The sequence below is a fragment of the Bufo gargarizans genome, chromosome 4, assembly GCF_014858855.1.
Source record: "Bufo gargarizans isolate SCDJY-AF-19 chromosome 4, ASM1485885v1, whole genome shotgun sequence".
Taxonomy (NCBI): Eukaryota; Metazoa; Chordata; class Amphibia; order Anura; family Bufonidae; genus Bufo; species Bufo gargarizans.
In genome coordinates, this window is record NC_058083.1 from 16,439,338 (window position 1) to 16,459,652 (window position 20,315).

General features: G+C 44.9%; 1 protein-coding gene across 1 annotated transcript in view; it reads left to right on the forward strand.

The window, feature by feature from the left end:
- Positions 1–20,315, forward strand: part of WDR35 (WD repeat domain 35) — an 85,696-nt gene that overhangs the window by 58,350 nt on the left and 7,031 nt on the right. The window contains exons 21-25 of the mRNA XM_044289620.1: positions 1,775–1,978; positions 3,297–3,443; positions 4,348–4,480; positions 6,619–6,729; positions 16,429–16,593. Coding sequence (XP_044145555.1) covers positions 1,775–1,978; positions 3,297–3,443; positions 4,348–4,480; positions 6,619–6,729; positions 16,429–16,593 — 760 coding nt within the window. The remainder of the gene's footprint in view (positions 1–1,774; positions 1,979–3,296; positions 3,444–4,347; positions 4,481–6,618; positions 6,730–16,428; positions 16,594–20,315) is intronic.

The window sequence follows — 20,315 nt, forward strand, 5'->3', positions numbered from 1 at the left end:
TGATCAAAAAGTCATACAAACCCCAAAATGGTATCCCTGAAAACTACAGATCGCCCCACAAAAAAATGAGCCCTCGCACAGCTCTGTAGACATAACGATAAAAAAGTTATTAAACACAAGGGAACCTATACAAATGCGGTATCGCTTTAATTGTTGTGACCCAGAAGATGAAGGCCACAGGTCAGTTTTACCGCATCGGGAACGCCACAAAAACAAAACCCATAAAACCCCACCGTATTCTAAATTTATTTTACAGCTTCCCGTTGCAATAATAAATGGTTCCATTAGAAAGTACAACCTGTCCCACAAAAACAAGCCCTTATACGTCTACGTCTATTACAGAAAAATAAAAAAGTTATGACTCTGGGAAGGCAGGGAGTGAAAAATTAAATTGCAAAAACTGAAAATGGCTGCATCAGGAAGGGGTTAATTATGTCTGCAAATGTTTGGCCAAGTTTTAGGCTAGGGCTACACAGCGACATGTGTCATGTGACAATAAGTCGCGCAACAGAAAGGGTCCAACTACACTGCGGCGTGTGTCTCACCAATGTCGCGTGACATTTATTGTACTCTTTGTCAATGGTGTCGCACTGCGGCATGCTGCGACTGCGATGGATTTTTTGTGCCAGTCGCAGCGTGTTGCAAGTCACAGTGCAACATCATTGACTATCATTACAATAAATGTTGCGTGACATTGGTGAGACACATGTCACCGTGTAGCCCTAGCCTTACATTAGGAGTGGAGCGTCTGACAGGTCATAAGAAAACGTGCCCATCCATGAGACTCCTTTGACGTTGCACTGTTGTCTATGCAGCTGCAATGCGGGGCGTGCCACCTGCCTCTCTTCACATGTGATGGCAGAGTGGGCTGAAGAAGGCCGTTCTAGAGAGACTTCAAGGCTCTCAGTATTGAAATCGCTGCAAGGAAAAAGTTGTCCAGAGCAGTCAGGATCACTGGTCTCTATAGCTAACAAACTCCATTCCGCAGTTTTGATATATGGTGGCCCAGCATGGAGATGTACAGTTATACAATCACTATAATCCAGGTAATCTAGAAGGGAGGACGCAGCAGTAACACCTAGTACTTTTACAGTAGGGATGGCAAACTGCTCAAAGTTGGAGACAGAAGGTGAACACATCGCAACCCGTCTGTAGTATCTTGCCAGCATTACAGGATGTCTCACCTGCCCCTACACCAAGCTTCTTTGAAGTAAGATCAGGATTAGGGCTCCTGCTCTGCCGTGTTAATGGTCAGGGGCGTAACTACTATAGCGGCAGACCATGCAACTGCTGGGGCCCAGTCTTAGTTGGGATCATCCCCTCTTCTACTGGGGGTGAAAACTTGGTCAGGACTCTACCCTCTAAAGGAACAACTTTTAGCAAATGAAGCAGTGGAAAAATGTCCTATGGGTCATTGAAAGGGGTTTAGGCGGAAACCCTTCTGTCCTGTGTCCCCCACAGAGGGAAAGTACAAATGGTGCCCCCCCGGGCCTGGTTTGATCCTTGATATGGGGACCTTACTTCTCTATGTACGGCACTGTTAATGGGGTATTGAAAACTCATCTAGACCATAGATAGCCAACGGGATCGGTCATTTCTAGGACCAGAATCTCATTGTATGAATTTGAGAAACCCAATGGACCTGACTTTATCAAAACCGGCCGAGTTGCCCATCGCTCCCAGCCCCAGCGCAGTTTTATTTATCACAGAGCTTGTCCATGTAAGTATTTTAGTATATAGCTCATTATGGACCATTTGTACTTTCCCTCCGCAGGCGCCTGCTCGCCGAAGCCGCCCTCCAGAAGCTAGACCTTCCTACGGCTGAACAAGCCTTCGTCCGTTGTAAAGACTACCAGGGCATAGAATTTGTGAAACGGCTGGGCAACCTGCAGAGCGAGCCTATGAAGCAAGCCGAGGTGTCAGCATATTTTGGCCGGTTTGAGGAAGCAGAGAGGATGTATCTGGACATGGACAGGAGGTGAGAAGTTGACTGAACGGTACTTTTTATGTTGCTATGGGATGTGTCTACGGTGTTAAGGGGTCTTGTACTATAGAGCAATTCTGCTCTTCCATGACATAGTGCAGCTTTATACTGTACAGTCTGCCCCGATTCTGCCTCCATATAGCATCCTGGCCTAACACCATAATGGTCCTTTTTAACCCATTGTTTATTATAGTTTTGTGTCCTGCAGTGCTTTTTATTACCCGTGCTGCATAAGTGTAAGGTAGAGGCGTGTTTTTTGGGTTGTCTCATCAGTTTGGACACTGGGATAATCAACCGATTGCCCTGTGTATCTCTCCTGGCAACACGGTCAAATGGCTGATTTGGCCAGAGGAAGCCGTGGCCAACCAAGCATTTGACTACTTGCCCTACCAGGCAAATATACTATTATATGGCTCCGGCGGCTATTGAAATGAATGGGCATCCATGTAATACAAGAGCTGCCCGAGTCTGGAGCCAGTCCTACAGATTGACTCTCTGTTCGTGCTCATAGAGGTTCTCAGCAGAGGACCACCCTGAGGACCTCCCTACATCTACAATGTCCATGTATCCTAATATATAGTGCATGCCATACCTGTGCACTACTTGTCTATTGTTTGCATGCCATATCTGTCCACATCCTGTCCATTGTTTGCATGCCATATCTGTCCATTACTTGCCTGCTGTTTGCATTGCCATTATCTGTGCACTACTTGTCCATTGTTTGCATGCCATTATCTGTGCACTTCTTGTCTACTGTTTGCATGTCATACCTGTCCACTTCTTGTCCATTGTTTGCATGTCATACCTGTCCACTACTTGTTTATTGTTTGCATGCCATATCTGTGCACTACTTGTCCATTGTTTGCATGCCATATCTGTTCACTACTTGTCTACTGTTTGCATGTCATACCTGTCCACTACTTGTTTATTGTTTGCATGCCATACCTGTACACTACTTGTCCACTGTTTGCATGTCATACCTGTGCGCTACCTGTCTACTTGTCTAATCATTCTGTAAGGATCTAGTCAAGCAGACTTAGATTTGTGGGTCTGTATGTACGTCACATTCTGTTCTGTTAGGTATGGTGGATATTGAGGCTTGTCACGCCCTGTCTGCTTCTAACATCTACACGCTAATGTGCTTTTTTATTTTTTTGTAATTGTTTTGTTTGTTTTTTGTCTATACCAGTGGCAAACTGCAGGAACTTACATGGTTTTGCGGCCTATTTTTATATCATGTATGTAAGTAACTAATATAGTATCTGTAGTATTCATATCTCCATTTAACTCCTGGCTGTAATCACTTTTACAGAGACCTTGCTATCAGCCTACGCATAAAGCTGGGAGACTGGTTCCGAGTTCTGCAGCTGCTGAGGACGGGTTCCGGAGCCTCGGATGATGCTCTGCTGGAGCAAGCATACAATGCCATTGGTGACTACTTTGCAGACAGACAGAAATGGTATGATATGAAAATAGTGTATTTGAAATTTCTTCTGACTACTCCAGTACATGATGCTACAGACAGCTGTCAGCCTAACTTTCTGACTTGATATCTCCCCTGGACGCCACTTGCACACTTGGATTGGGTGAGCGTGTACTCATAAGGCTTAGGCTTAAAGAGACCACCAGTGTATGGAGACTTACTGGCAATGCTCCTTGGGAAAATGATATGCCAAGAGGTATCGCCAAAGGAAAGATAACCAACTCTCTAGCGCCACCAGGTGGAAGTGGCTCCCTATGAGTCAAAATTTCACTTTTTAACAAGTCTTGGGACGTGACAAAGGAAAATAGCCAAACCAAATATCGATTGGTGTGCTTGCCCTTCATTAGTACCGAGTAGTCACTGGCTGGTTGGGTGCAATGTGATTTTTCCCTCGGGAGATAGTTTTGTAATATTCTTTTCCCATAGAGCATTGTACTCAGCCAGCCAGAATCTTACTCTTTACTGACGAGGGTCAAACATATCGAAACAGTTTACAAACGGACATCTGGCTTGGCTATATTCCATTGTCAAATCCCAAGGCTTGGTAAAAAGTTGTATTTTGACTCATAGGGAGCCATTTCCACAAGGTGGCGCTGGCGAGATGGTTCTCTTTCCTTGGGAGATACCTCTTTGCACACTACCATCAGGAGAAGAGGATAAGCTGCTGCCAGACCATCTGGTGCTGCTTGTCGTCTACGGGATCGGCACATTGATATCCAACAGCTTTCCTTTCCATCAAATGCAAACGTTGGGGACAGTTGGCTACTCCAGTGTGCAGTAGGGATCAACCTGCTGTCTCCAATGTCCATTAATCCATTGGGAGTTTTGTATAATGGTGGCATGTGGTGTCTCTCCATTAACCTGTGTTCTTTGTATGTAGGGTGAATGCTGTGCAGTACTACGTACAGGGCAGAAATCAGGAACGCCTGGCAGAATGCTACTACATGCTGGAGGACTATGATGGACTTGAGATTCTGGCCAATTCCTTGCCTGAGAACAATAAACTGCTTCCAGTAAGTTTCTTCTTCTGTATCCATGGAAAGACAGACCTATCTGAAAGGTGTGTAAAAGAGTTCACCTGTTTTCAGCCAAACGCTTGGTATCGTGTTCAGGGACTGGCTTATGTATCTGCATCTCTATTTATAACAGAAATGATGTAGCAGTGCCCAGTGTGTCACAGGCTGGACACCCATGGCGCCCAACTGACCTCAGTGATTTATAATGGTGTCTGCCAGGTCTGCCCGCTGAGGTGTTCACCGTTTTGCCAGGGAACAAGTACTGCATGCAGCGCTATTTATTTTTTCATCAAATGTGACTTATTCTTTGATGGAAGCTCCTAACAAAGCCTGCGATGCAGATGCTTAGCTTCTGTACGGACACATCTAGGGGGTTGTGGAGTTTCAAGGTATAATACTGTGATAATGAAAAAAGAAGCAATAACCAGAAACTAGTTAAGAAAAAAATCATTCTATACCAGGTTATTGTACTATTAAAGCCTTCTTCACACGCCAGTGTTTGGTCAGTGTTTTCCATCAGTGATTGTGAGCCAAAACCAGGAGTGGAGCCACATAGGGTGTAATGGAAAGATCTGCACCGGTTCTGTGTTTAGAGCCGCAACTGGTTTTGGCTCAAAATGGCTGATGGAAATCACTGACCAAACACTGATAGGGGAATGAGGCATAATACTGGATGATTGTACCTTTTCAGCATTTAGGAACCCCATGAAAATACATTTCTCGGGAACCCTTCTAATTAATACTGTTCTGTGCAAAAGACAAAAAAGGCTAAAAACAAGCAATACCTATAAATCATGGTTTGCTATTAGCTTCTGAATTTTAAAACCATAAAGAGGCTTATCTATTAGTGTGACACCTTGCCATTCAAACCCCAGATCAGACTAAATATGTCACCGAACTCAGCGACCTGATGCCAGTATTGTCAGGACATTGCCTAGAAAATGGAAGGAGACAGCATCCCAGCCTGCATCCTCTTGGGACCCCCGGTGGAGAATCACTGTTGTAATCATATCATTACAGATAGATAGATAGATAGCTATGAGAGAGAGATAGATATTAGATAGATAGATAGATATGAGATAGATAGATAGATAGATATGAGATAGATAGATAGATAGATAGATAGATAGATAGATAGATATGAGATACAATAAAGAAAAGAGAGAAGCAGCACACATGAAGGTGCGGGTGCAAAAAAAATCCTCCTGAGGGACCTGCGACCAAGGTCCCAGGTATGAATAGTAAAGCAAAGAAGGCAGCACTCCAGATGATAATGAAAAAAGTGGATGGTTTATTCACTCATCAGCAACGTTTCAGCTCTCTATGGAGCCTTTTTCCAGCTGAGTAACATGTGCAAAATTATATCTATAAATAGTGCAGGTGATTAACAGGGTATAAATTGATACATCATATAATAAAGTGCAAATACATAAAAATTACATCCATATTGCAAATACAGTACATATATCATCGTGTTTTTTAATATAGCAGCAATATAAATACAGTGTTAAAAATTCCATAGTGCAATAAATATGGTATAGAATCACAAAAGATACATAATTACTAATCAAGGGGTGACAGGTGAACAGGTGTGTTTAGCATAATAAGTAAATGAAAAAGTTAAAAACCTTTGAATGAATCACCTAGGGCAGAGTGGACAATGTGGGAACTGTTGGCGTCCGGAAAAGAGAATGGCGCATGCGCCGCTTCAACCGCTATCGCGAGATTCTCAAAGGTGGTAAAGAGCGTACAAACCACATCAAAGATGGCTGCTTCTGAACATTACGCTTGAGCGCATGCTAGATATGAGATAGATAGATAGATATAGATAGATAGAAGATATTGCAGATCAGGGATCAGCAACCTCCGGCACTCCATCTGTTCTAAAACTACAGCTCCCAGAATTCTCCTTTCACTTGTACGGGAGTTACAGGAACAGCCAAGTAAGTGTGCATGCTGGGAGTTGTAGTTTCACAGCAGCTGGAGTGCCGAAGGTTGATAATTCCTGCAGTAGATGGATGAATGGATAGATAGATAATAGTTATGAGATAGATAAATAGATGATAGATCATGTGTATGGGCAGCTGAATTCTCTTTATTTCTGCACTGTTACTAATAGACTTGTTTGTGGACAGGACATCGCCCGCATGTTTGTGACAGTCGGTATGTGTGAGCAGGCCGTGGCAGCGTTTTTGAAGTGCAACATGCCGAAAGCAGCGGTAGATGCCTGCATGCACATAAATCAGGTAAGCATCTCTTAAAGAGAATATTCTCTTTAGATTTAAAATTTAAAACAAAACACGGATTTTTAGCGACCTCACAGAAGACGGTCATGTTTGCGTTTTACTGTCACAACCAGACAGCTTAGAAGCTCTGACAGAAGCCTTTCAGAACCTCCTCCTTGAGTTTTCTTTGTTTTGGTTTTCAGTTCCTCATCTCGTTAGCCTCTCTCAGCTGTCATGTAGTTGGACTGATTGCATCCCTTTAAATTCCTCCCCATAATGCATTAGTGTGCGGTTTATACAGCTTCCGGGAGTGTGTGTGCGCGCGCATGCTGATCCTATTTCCCAGTCTTCTACAAGTTAAGTGTTGTACATTCATTTGTGATTTTCTGTTTGCTGGATCCCAGGTGACCCTGACTCCCTCCGTGTCTAGTGTAGGGAGCCGGTGGTCGTGTCCCTTCACTATTGTAGGGTGTTCAGGTGTTATATAGTCGAGGTACGAGGATATGCGATCATCCACCATTAGGATTATCGCATAGGCTGAGCAGTAAGGGAGAGAGCCAGGTCTGATGCAGGGGTCTCCCTTTTTGTTCCTTAGTTTTGGATCCAGTGAGTCATATATTCATTTTGCATTGTCTTGTTTCCGGTACACCTTCCGTGACATTATAAACCGCCAAAACTGTCTCAAGCATGGATCCGGTTTTACTTTTGACTGAACGCTTCCAGGGTCTTTCATTGGAGGTAGCTGATCTCCGTAAGACTCTTTCTCAGTTTCTAGTGACCAGTTCAGCTGGCGTTCATGGAGTTTGTTCTGAGCCCAAGATCTCGCTCCCGGATACGTTCTCCGGGGGTAGTGAGAATTTTGTGCGTTTCAGAGAGGCTTGCAAACTCCATTTTCGCCTTCTTCCCCATTCCTCTGGTGATGAGGAACGGAGGGTGGGGATCATTATATCGCTGCTCAGGGGTAACGCTCAGTCCTGGGCTTTTCCGCTGCCGGTGGGGGCACGGCCCCTCCGTTCAGTGGATGAATTCTTTTTAGCCCTGGGTCAGATATATGATGATCCAGATCGTGTTGCTTTGGCTGAGTCTAGACTACGTCTGTTATGCCAGGGTAAACAATCCGCAGAGATATACTGCTCAGAATTTCGGAGATGGGCAGCTGATACTGGTTGGAATGATGCTGCACTCCGAAGTCAATTTTGCCATGGTCTTTCAGAGGGATTGAAAGATGCATTTGCCTTTCATGAGAGGCCTATCTCCTTGGACTCTGCTATGTCTCAGGCCGTTCGTATTGACAGGCGTCTTAGAGAGAGAGGAGAGATCTCTCCTTCCTGTCATACTCAGTCCCAGGACAGTGCAGCGGTCTCATTCTGTGCGCAGGGGTCTCAGTCGCTGTCAGCCCCTTCTGAGCAGGAGCCCATGCAGCTGGGGTTGATTGCCTCTGACAATAGAAGATTCAGCCCGCATGGGAAGGTTTGTTTTTGTTGTGGAGGTATAAATCATTTGGCAAATGTTTGTCCCTCTAGGAGATTCAGGCAGTTTTCTGGGAGTAATAAAGAAACAAAAAGGAAAAAATCTTTTAAAAATGTTCCATCTGTTACTATTGGCAGGGTTGAGGCGGAAATTGAAGGTTTTCCGTTTGCTTGTAGTTCCCGTTTTGTCCTGCCTGCCAGGGTGGCGCTAGAGAGCAAGAACATTTTTTGTAGATAGTGGAGCAGCTGTCAATCTCATTGATAATCATTTTGCGATAACTCATGGTTTCCAGGTGTGCACTTTGGGAAAGGATATTCCTGTTTATGCTATTGATTCCGCTCCACTTTCTCAGAAATCATTAAAGGGCATAGTTCACAATATTCGTTTAATTGTGAGTGATGCTCATGTTGAGGATGTGTCATGTTTCGTCCTTAGCGGATCACCTACTCCTCTTGTGTTGGGGCTACCCTGGCTCACTAAACATAACCCCACCATTGATTGGCAAGCGAGGCAAATAAATGGTTGGAGTGACTTTTGCAGAGAGAATTGCCTCACGACATCTGTTTCTGAGGTTTCTACTAAGACTGTACCACCTTTTCTCTCAGAATTTTCGGATGTCTTCTCTGAGAGTGGAGTTCAGGATTTGCCCCCGCACAGGGAGTACGATTGCCCTATTAATCTCATCCCAGGCGCCAAGCTGCCTAAATCTCGTTTATACAACCTCTCCCAACCTGAAAGGGTCGCTATGCGTGCTTATATCTCTGAGAGTCTGAGAAAAGGACACATACGACCCTCAAAGTCACCTGTTGCCGCTGGTTTTTTCTTTGTTAAGAAAAAAGATGGTTCTTTAAGACCTTGTCTGGATTTCAGGGGGCTGAACAGTATCACTATTCGTGACCCTTATCCGCTTCCTCTGATCCCGGACCTGTTTAACCAGGTTGTTGGGGCTAAAGTCTTTTCCAAGTTAGATCTAAGAGGGGCATACAACCTGGTCAGGGTCAGAGAAGGAGACGAATGGAAGACGGCCTTCAATACCCCTGAGGGCCATTTTAAGAATTTGGTTATGCCTTTTGGTTTGATGAATGCCCCAGCCGTTTTTCAGCATTTCGTGAACAGCATTTTTTATCATTTAATGGGAAAATTTGTATTAGTGTATTTGGATGACATTTTGATTTTTTTCTCCTGATTTCAAAACTCATAAGGAACACTTACGTCAGGTCTTGCTCATCCTGCGGGAGAATAAATTATACGCGAAACTGGAAAAATGTGTGTTTGCGGTTCCAGAAATTCAATTTCTGGGGTTTCTTCTCTCCGCTTCTGGTTTTCGCATGGACCCCGAGAAGGTCCGCGCTGTGCTTGAGTGGGAGCTTCCTGAGAATCAGAAGGCGCTGATGCGTTTTTTAGGCTTTGCCAATTATTACAGGAAGTTTATTTTGAATTATTCCTCTATTGTTAAACCACTCACTGATATGACCAGAAAGGGGGTCCATTTTTCTTCCTGGTCGGTAGAGGCGCGTAAGGCCTTTTCTAATATCAAGGAGAGTTTTGCTTCCGCTCCCATCTTGATACAACCTGATATTTCTCTACCCTTCATAGTTGAGGTTGATGCTTCTGAGGTGGGTGTGGGTGCGGTCTTGTCTCAGGGTTCCTCTCCTGCCAAATGGCGACCGTGTGCCTTTTTCTCGAAGAAACTCCTCCGCAGAGAGAAATTACGATGTGGGAGATAGGGAATTGTTGGCAATCAAGTTGGCTTTTGAGGAATGGCGCCATTGGCTAGAGGGAGCCAGACACCCTATTACCGTGTTTACTGACCATAAAAATCTGGCCTACTTGGAGTCAGCCAAGCGTCTGAACCCGAGACAGGCCAGATGGTCTTTGTTCTTTTCAAGGTTTAATTTTGTTGTCACGTTCCGCCCTGGGGTTAAGAATCTGAAGGCAGATGCCCTGTCACGTTGTTTTCCGGGAGGTGGGAATTTTGAAGACCCGGGTCCCATTTTGGCTGAAGGTGTGGTGGTCTCTGCTCTTTTTCCTGAATTGGAGGCAGAGGTGCAGGCAGCCCAGTCAGAGGCTCCTGATCTTTGTCCTCCTGGGAGGTTGTTTGTGCCTCTCGCTTTAAGACACAAGATTTTTAAGGAACACCACGATACGGTCCTTGCTGGGCACCCGGGGGCAAGAGCCACAGTGGATCTCATCGCTCGGAGATTCTGGTGGCCTGCGCTTCGTAAGTCGGTTGAGGGTTTTGTGGCAGCCTGCAAGACTTGCGCTCGTGCCAAAGTCCCTCATTCACAGCCATCAGGTCCTCTCCTTCCCTTACCCATTCCTTCCCGTCCTTGGACACATCTGTCCATGGACTTCATAACGGACCTGCCTCGTTCCTTCGGGGAAGACTGTGATTCTGGTGGTGGTGGACCGTTTTAGCAAAATGGTGCATTTCATCCCTTTTCCTGGCTTGCCCAATGCTAAGACGCTGGCGCAGGCATTTATTGATCACATTGTCAAATTGCATGGTATTCCTTCAGACATAGTCTCTGATAGGGGCACGCAGTTTGTTTCCAGATTCTGGAAGGCTTTCTGTTCTCGCTTGGGGGTTCGGTTGTCATTCTCTTCTGCTTTCCACCCGCAGTCGAATGGCCAGACAGAGCGCGTCAATCAGAATCTGGAGACATATCTGCGCTGTTTTGTGGCGGAGAATCAGGAGGATTGGTGTTCTTTTTTGTCCCTTGCTGAGTTTGCTTTAAATAACCGTCGTCAGGAGTCCTCTGATAAGTCACCATTTTTTGGTGCATATGGGTTTCATCCGCAGTTTGGGACTTTCTCGGGAGAGGGGTCTTCTGGTTTACCTGATGAGGACAGATTCTCCTCGTCTTTGTCATCTATTTGGCAAAAGATTCAGGATAATCTAAAGAGCATGAGTGAGAGATATAAGCGTGTGGCAGATAAGAGACGTGTGCCTGGTCCGGACCTGAATGTTGGTGATCTGGTGTGGTTGTCTACCAAGAATATCAAATTGAAGGTTCCCTCCTGGAAGTTGGGTCCTAGGTTTATTGGGCCTTACAAAATCCTGTCTGTCATCAATCCTGTTGCCTACCGTCTTGATCTTCCTCAGACTTGGAAGATCCATAATGTTTTTCATAAGTCCTTATTGAAACCTTATGTTCAACCCATTGTACCCTCGCCTTTGCCTCCTCCTCCGATTATGGTTGATGGGAATCTTGAATTTCAGGTCTCTAGGATTGTGGATTCTCGTCTTGTCCGCGGTTCTCTCCAGTACCTCGTTCATTGGGAGGGTTATGGTCCTGAGGAGAGGATGTGGGTCCCAGTGACGGACATTAAGGCCACTCGTCTCATCAGGGCTTTCCATAGGTCCCATCCTGAGAAGGTGGGCTCTGAGTGTCCGGAGTCCACTCGTAGAGGGAGGGGTACTGTCACAACCAGACAGCTGAGAAGCTCTGACAGAAGCCTTTCAGAACCTCCTCCTTGAGTTTTCTTTGTTTTTGGTTTTCAGTTCCTCATCTCGTTAGCCTCTCTCAGCTGTCATGTAGTTGGACTGATTGCATCCCTTTAAATTCCTCCCCATAATGCATTAGTGTGCGGTTTATACAGCTTCCTGGAGTGTGTGTGCATGCTGATCCTATTTCCCAGTCTTCTACAAGTTAAGTGTTGTACATTCATTTGTGGTTTTCTGTTTGCTGGATCCCAGGTGACCCTGACTCCCTCCGTGTCTAGTGTAGGGAGCCGGTGGTCGTGTCCCTTCACTATTGTAGGGTGTTCAGGTGTTATATAGTCGAGGTACGTGGATATGCGATCATCCACCATTGGGATTATCGCATAGGCTGAGCAATAAGGGAGAGAGCCAGGTCTGATGCAGGGGTCTCCCTTTTTGTTCCTTAGTTTTGGATCCAGTGAGTCATATATTCATTTTGCATTGTCTTGTTTCCTGTACACCTTCCGTGACATTTACCATTTTCATTTTTTTGACTGAATTCACGTAAGGTTACAGAGCTAGCCTGAGGCTGTCCTATTGAGAGATTCTGATGACAGCGTGCCCCCTTCTGACTTCTGTCGGGTGCAGTGGTGTCATGGAAAACTTGTGTGGATGCAAATCACCATCTGTATCAGTATCTTCACCATGACTGGCTCCAGAAGCCGCAGATAAGCATGTTTATACTGGGGGGCTTTTATTAAGCTATTCACGCCACTACTGTGGCTTAAAAAAAGTCGCAATTTACGTAGCACTCCATATTTGCACAATAATTTGCGACTTTTTGAGCTTCTCGTCACTTTTCCAAAGTGGTGAGAAAAGACGGTGGATCTTATATAGAGGGGGTGGGCTTTGTACTGGTCGCCAGATTAACTACAGCTTTCTCCAGAAACTGGCTGACATAGACCTCCGTTTCTGGCGCACGGCAGGGTGGAGATGTGACTAGTTTATTATGAGGCATCTGCCTCTTACTAAATGAGGTACATCTCGGGCCATTGCAAGGAGATCAAGACTGGCGCATGGGACTGCCATTCTTGATAAATCTCCCCACTTTGTATGGTCATCAGATATTGGCCTGTATCCAGTGTCTTAAAACCGAAACACAAGAGGGTTGTGTCCAAGCAGATGACATTTGCATTCCCGGCCGCCTGACATGAATGTGGCATCACGGTGTAATACGTTGTGGATTTTGCAGGCATCTCTAGCACTGTCTGCACACACCAGGGATGAAAGGTTAACGTCTGCACATGGTACCTGCGTCCCTCTGTATGTCCCTGTATATGTTAGCCACCCTCCGCTTTCCTGACGTTGAGAGGAGGCTTCCTCGGTATTTCTGTCCTCACGCCCAGCTAGAGCAGAACAGCTGCTTTTCTATAGGAATGAGTGAGCCATTCATTCCCAACAACCTGAGGAATGAAGTTGGTGTGAAATTCTTCTCAGAGACCCACGTCCCCTGGCGAACTAGTATTGTTAGCCTCAAGCAAGAAAAAAAGTGGTTTTCTCATATCTTTATTAGAGCATGTAAGCTGATGGAGAGGGATATTCTGAGCTGGACTTCATTTTATATTTTTAAAGGGAGCTTTGGGCAACTCGGCTTTGAAGGACCAAAGACCTTCATTCAACTCAATGAACACCCACTGATTTATCTGGTTTGCTATGCACTGCCTTATCTTTGCTCCTTGTGGACCACCCAGCATTCATAGATGTCGGGCTGGTCCAAATATAGCATTTAGAAATGTCTCTGCAGAGTCAGCAGAACCGAAATGCTGCATCTACAGGAGAGGAGAGCTGGTTGGCACAGTTTATTACAGTCTCCACCTTCCGGGTTGCTATATAGGTTGTGCTCGGTGCACACAGTTCAGGAAGTGCCAATGATGCCCCAGCAATCCACGGGTGCATGGTAGCTGCAGGAGCTTCTAGTTGTTAGCAGACCCAGATCAGATCTGCAGTCAGGAGGCTGTATTCTCCATATAACTGGGGGTAATGTGGAAGCCTTAATAATGTAATGCTAAAAGTCTTCAGATTTGGAATACATACATGCAAAAGGCAAGTAAATAAATAAAAATAAAAAAACTAACACTACAGAACCAAACCACCTCCGACAAAAAGTACACAACCCCAGTGTAAAAACTGCTATAATGGAAAGGAGACACTGTTTAAACGTGCACTTTAGTGTCTCTTTGTAGTAATAAAAAATGTAAACAGTGAAATACATAATAAAAATATTAATTTAAAGATAGAAAAACTGGATAGCCAAACCTAAAGAAATTGTATTACTTCCTGCGCCTGGTCATTAATGGGGGTGTAATCGTCTAGGGTTACCTACACTGCACAAAGCTTAAAGAGGACCTCTCATGGGTCCAGACATTATGAAATAAGTAGGGGGTTGTGTAGGAGTTAATTCATGGTATAGAGAATCAAAAATGCAGTGCTCACCTGCGTTTCGTATCAGAGGCACGGATGTGGCTAGGAAAAGGCCAACATAAACCGTGCAAAAAGTGAAAGGATCCAGCCTCTGGTAAAAAGATAACCTTTATTTGATGTGGTAAAATCTATACAGTGCAAGACAAGTGCAAAATCGACGCGTTTTGGATCCCGAATTAACGATCTTTAAGGATTGTTAACTTGGGATCTGAAACGCGTTGATTTTGCACTTGTCTTGCACTGTATAGATTTTACCACATCAAATGAAGGATGTCGTTTTACCAGAAGCTGGATCCTTTCACTTTTTGCACAGGGCATAATTCATGGATGTAATATCGCTTACTAGTGTGTCTGTCCGGCACTCCGTTCGCCCGCTGTGGCCCCCGTTCACTTTGCCCGCCTGATATGCTAATAAGTATCATCGGTACAGGAAGGAGGAGACGGCCCTGTTTCTCAATGGGCGTCTCCTTCTCCCTGGCTGTAGCGCAGTCCAATCACAGCGGAGAGCGTCAGAGAGAAGGTAAGTTTTATTTAATTTTTTCTCCCTGGCTGCGACGCTGTGATTGGACAGCGCTACAGCCAGGGAGAAGGTGACGCCCATTGAGAAACAGGGCAGTCTCCTCCTCCCTGTACCGATGCTATTCATTAGCATATCAGGTTGGCAAAGTGAACGGGGGCCACAGCGGGCGAACGGAGTGCCGGACAGACACACTAGTAAGCGATATTACATTCCTTAATTATGCCCTACATAACACCCTACTTATTTCATAATGTCTGGACCCATTAAAGGTCCTCTTTGAAGGTGTTGTCCACCTTTTATTAAGTGATAGGCCCTCACTAGCTGATCGGTAGTAGCCCCAGCAGCTCACTCCACTACAAAGTAGACAAAGCTTTGGCGCCGGAGCTATTGCTGAGCAGCTGATCGCCGGGGTGCAGGGTATCAGTCCGCCACCAATCAACTAGTGAAGTGGGTAAAATAATGTCACTTCCAGGAATATATCTGCTGTTACTCCCCTGATGAGATTAAACATGTATGGCCAGTATAAACTACAGTGTAATAACAGTTCACCTTCATTCAGTGCTTGTTCAGCAATCAGCCGACCTGTGTTTAGTGTGTATGGCCACTTTATTTTAGGTTACACCTAGTGCAAGGCCTGGCCCAGGAATAAAAAAATAAATTAAAAAAAATTAAGAAGACCTGCATCGTCCCCTCTGGACCTGCAGGAAGCAAAACCCGTCTATTAGGCTCCTCTGGGGTGTACCTTTGGCTACGGGAAAAATAAGTGCTTACATAGCAGACACCAGGCCTGTAAGATCTGATAATGCGATCATGGTGGTGCTCTAAGAGCAGCTTGACTCTGTAATGTGTGGACAACACCGTTTTAAGCATGCTAAACTGTTGGGGAGAGCAGGATAAACATACCTTTTGGGGAGTTTTTATTATCAGGATTAGTGTGAACATGAACCTTTTATTCTTCCAGATTCTGCTCCTGCAAGTGCCCTGGAGGCAGCGCTTCACTGTGAAGTGCTCTGCATTGAGCTGCTTCCTACCCTCACCCCTCTGCTCTGAGTGACGTCTGTAGCAGCCAACCAGGACATCAAAGCAGAGCAGTGCAGAGAGCACTTCGTAGTAAAGCTCCGCCTCCTGGGCACTTGCAGCAGCAGAACATAGCAGAATAAAAGTTCATATTCCCACTACTCCTATTGAGAAATGCTCCACAAAAGTTATGTTTGTATTGCTTTCTCCAGCCACTACCTAGTGCTATCAGCAGTTTAGCACGGTCAAAGACTCCCTTTAAGTAATAAGCCGCAGTCTAATCAGTATTGGGAGTAATATCCTTGTACGGCTATTTGCACACGTGCGGATTATTGTGCAGAAAAACCTCAGTGTAATACAGCACCAGCAAAATGTATGGGATTAGAAAAATCTCCGGTACACTAAGTTTTTTTTCTTCCATATGGCAATTGACCTGCCGGGCAGATTTTGAAATCCAATTGTAATGTCAATTGTTTGTTCAGTTCTTTTGTGTGGATTTCACCCATTTCAATGGAAATGTGTGGTCCGTGGAACATCTGCACCAAAAACCCCATGTAAAACAGAAATGCACAGAAAACCGTGCAGAATTTCTGTTCTGAAATCAGCCCACATGTGCGCCCTAAGGGTTCTCGTCCACTCCCTGTATCTGACTGGCTTTCAGCACGTCATACAGTCCATAATGGGGGCAGTAGTGATCCCTACACTGTATATGCGGTCTCTCTATATGAGATATGGAAATCATAGAGAATTCTCAATTGCAAACAACCACCAAATCCAATTGAATTAACCAAAAGTTTTTGCATTTCAGTGGAACAAAGCAGTGGAGCTCGCCAAGAACCACAACATGAAGGAAATTGGATCCTTACTCTCCAAGTACGCCTCTCATTTGCTGGAAAAGAATAAAACGCTGGACGCCATTGAGCTGTACAGGAAAGCCAGCCACTTCTTGGAGGCAGCCAAGCTCCTGTTCAAGGTAACTGGTTTATCATGGATGTTTTTTTTTGCTTTAGGGCTCATGGACACGACCATTGCTGTTTTGTGGTCCGCAAAACATGGATCCACAAAAACAAACGATGACATCCGTGTGACATCCGTTTTTTTTGTGGATCCATTGCAAAATGGACAAGAATAGGAAATTTTTTTGCGGAACAGACTTGCGGACATATGGAATGCAGACGGAGTCATTTCAGTTTTTTTGCGGCCCTATTGAAATGAATGGTTCCGCATACAGGCCGCAAAAGAAACTGAACGGATACAGACAAAAAATACATTTGTGTACATGAGCCCTTACTGTAAGAATCAGGGATCCCCATAAAGAAATGCAGGAGCAGAATCTGGCAAGATAAAAGTTCATATTCTCGCTAATCCTGATAGTAAAAGCCCCACAAAAAGGTATGTGTGTACCCTTTTAAGAAATGATCTTTCAATATGTTTATGGAGGCAGCAGAAAATCAGCTGGATCCCATCAGTCATTACCACCCTGTGAGAATTCCATAAATCTTTTCTTTTTTGTTGGAATTACCCTTTAAGGCTATATGCACACGAACGTAAGGGCTCGGTGCGTGCAATGCACGGGCACAGACCGTGGGGCAGCCACATGCGGATCGCGGACCCATTCACTTGAATGGGGTCCGCGATCCGCATACGACGTTACTTTTTTGCGGTGTGGAGGCACGGCCAGAAACACCACGGAAGCACTCTGTAGTGCTTCCATGGGGTTCCGATCTGTGCCTCAGTTCCGCATCTCCGTGATTGCGGACCCATCTTCTGAGCTCCCACAATGCAATGGTGCCAAAAAAAACAGCAGAACCGTACCCCTAAGGCCTCATGCACGCGACAGTTGTTTTTTTATCAGTCCGCAAAACGGGGTTCCGTTGTTCCGTGATCCGTTTTTGTTTCCGTGTGTCTTCCTTTATTTTTGGAGGACCACCAGACATGAAGGAAAGTAAAAAAAAGTCTAAGACAGGTTTGCCATGCAAATGATAGGAAAAAAAACGGACGGGGACGCGGATGACAATCGTGTGTGCCTCCGCGTTTTTTAGTGGTCCCATTGACTTGAATGGGTCCGCAAACCGTTTTCCGCGAAAAAAAAAAAATAGGACAGATTATATTTTTTTTGACGGACTGGAACCATGGATCACGGACGCAGATGGCAGAGTTTTTAACTGACCCGTTGAAAATCAATGGGTCCGCAGAAAATCACAAAAAACTGCACAACGGACACGGAATAAAACAACGGTCGTGTGCATGAGGCCTAATATGGCACAGTTGACCTTCTCCAAATAGTGTTTTTGTTATTTTGCCTTCCTCTGGATCAACCTGAACCTGATGAATGTGTCTTTTTTTAAAACCTTGCTGAAGCAGCACAGTTACGAAACTGCTGAGACTACAGAGTGGGATTGTTATTCGAAGTGAAGCTCTGCAAGCGATTGTTCCTTATAGTATGGTGTAAAGTGGTCCGTCTTGTTTAGGATTTCCGTATGTACCAGCTGTCCTCTCTGCAGGGACCAGTGATACTAGGGGTATGACCACACGAGGTGGCACTAATGCGGGTAAAACAGCAGTTAAGGGAAAAAGATACTGATGACCTATCCTCAGGGTGGGTCATTAATATCAGATCTGTGTGGGGTCTGACACCCGGGACCCCCGCCAAATCAGCTGTTAGAGCGTCTCAGACCCTTCATAGGCCAGTGACATCTCTGTACATCGGCCAAGTGGCCTAGTTGCAGCTCAGACCCATTCAAGTCAAGGGAGCAGAGCTGCAATACCAAGCACTGCCACTATACTGTCATGTGAAAAAATTAGGACACCCTTTGAAAGCATGTGGTTTTTTGTAACATTTTTAATAAAAGGTTATTTCATCTCCGTTTCAACAATACAGAGAGATTAAAGTAATCCAACTAAACAAAGAAAACTGAAGAAAAGTCTTTTCAAGATCTTCTGTAAATGTCATTCTACAAAAATGCCTATTCTAACTGAGGAAAAAGATAGGACACCCTCACATGTATTCCCTCTTAAATTGGCTCAGATCTCACACAGGTATATCACACCAGGTGCACATAATTAGTAGATCGTTACTCTGCATGTTGAATGAGGCTTGCCCTATTTAAACCTCAGACATTTAGTTTGGTGTGCTCCTGACTGTTGAAGTGAGAGTGAGCACCATGGTGAGAGCAAAAGAGCTGTCAGAGGACTTCAGAAAAAAGATTGTAGCAGCCTATGAGTCTGGGAAGGGATTTAAAAAGATCTCAAAAGATTTTGAAATCAGCCATTCCACTGTCCGGAAGATAGTCTACAAGTGGAGGGCTTTCAAAACAACTGCCAACATGCCCAGGACTGGTCGCCCCAGCAAGTTCACCCCAAGAGCAGACCGCAAGATGCTAAAAGAGGTCTCCAAAAACCCTAAAGTGTCATCTCGAGAACTACAGCAGGCTCTGGCTACTGTTGATGTAGAAGTACATGCCTCTACAATCAGAAAGAGACTGTACAAGTTTAACTTGCATGGGAGGTGTGCAAGGAGGAAACCTTTGCTTTCCAAGAGAAACATCGAGGCCAGACTGACATTTGCCAGAGATAAAGTTGACAAAGACCAGGACTTCTGGAATAATGTTCTTTGGACAGATGAGTCCAAAATTGAATTATTTGGACACAACAGCAGAGGACATGTTTGGCGTAAACCAAACACAGCATTCCAAGAAAAGAACCTCATACCAACTGTGAAGCATGGAGGTGGAAGTGTCATGGTTTGGGGCTGCTTTGCTGCAGCAGGACCTGGTCAGCTCACCATCATAGAATCCACGATGAATTCTACTGTGTATCAGAAGGTGCTTGAAGAACATGTGAGACCATCAGTTAGAAAATTAAAGCTGAAGCGGAACTGGACCATGCAACATGACAATGACCCAAAACATACTAGTAAATCAACCAAAGATTGGCTGAAAAAGAAGAAATGGAGAGTCCTGGAATGGCCAAGTCAAAGTCCAGATTTGAATCCCATTGAGATGCTGTGGGGTGACTTGAAAAGGGCTGTACGTGCAAGAAACCCCTCAAACATCTCACAGCTGAAAAAGTTCTGCATTGAGGAGTGGGGTAAAATTTCCTCAGACCGATGTCGAAGACTGGTAGATGGCTACAAGAACCGTCTCACTGCAGTTATTTCAGCCAAAGGAGGTAACACTCGCTATTAGGGGCAAGGGTGTCCTATCTTTTTCCTCAGTTAGAATAGGCATTTTTGTAGAATGACATTTACAGAAGATCTTGAAAAGACTTTTCTTCAGTTTTCTTTGTTTAGTCGGATTACTTTAATCTCTCTGTATTGTTGAAACGGAGATGAAATAACCTTTTATTAAAAATGTTACAAAAAACCACATGCTTTCAAGGGGTGTCCTAATTTTTTCACATGACTGTACTATGTAGGGCGCTGTGCTTGGAAAGCTGCCAGGAGCCTCCCACTCTATCAGAGCTCCGGCGAGCGCAAGGCTCCCTGAAATCAGCTAATCGGTGGGGGTGCCGGGACTCAGAGCCATGCCGATGTGATAATGATGACCTATCCTGAGGCCAGGATCAGCTCTCAGCTTCATCAGTGCAGTCCCATGGTGGCCCTAGCCTTAACATGCAGCCAACCTATATTTGTCAGAATGGTGACTTGTATTTCCCAGGTGAACACAGATAAAGTCTTACATCAACGTACAGAAA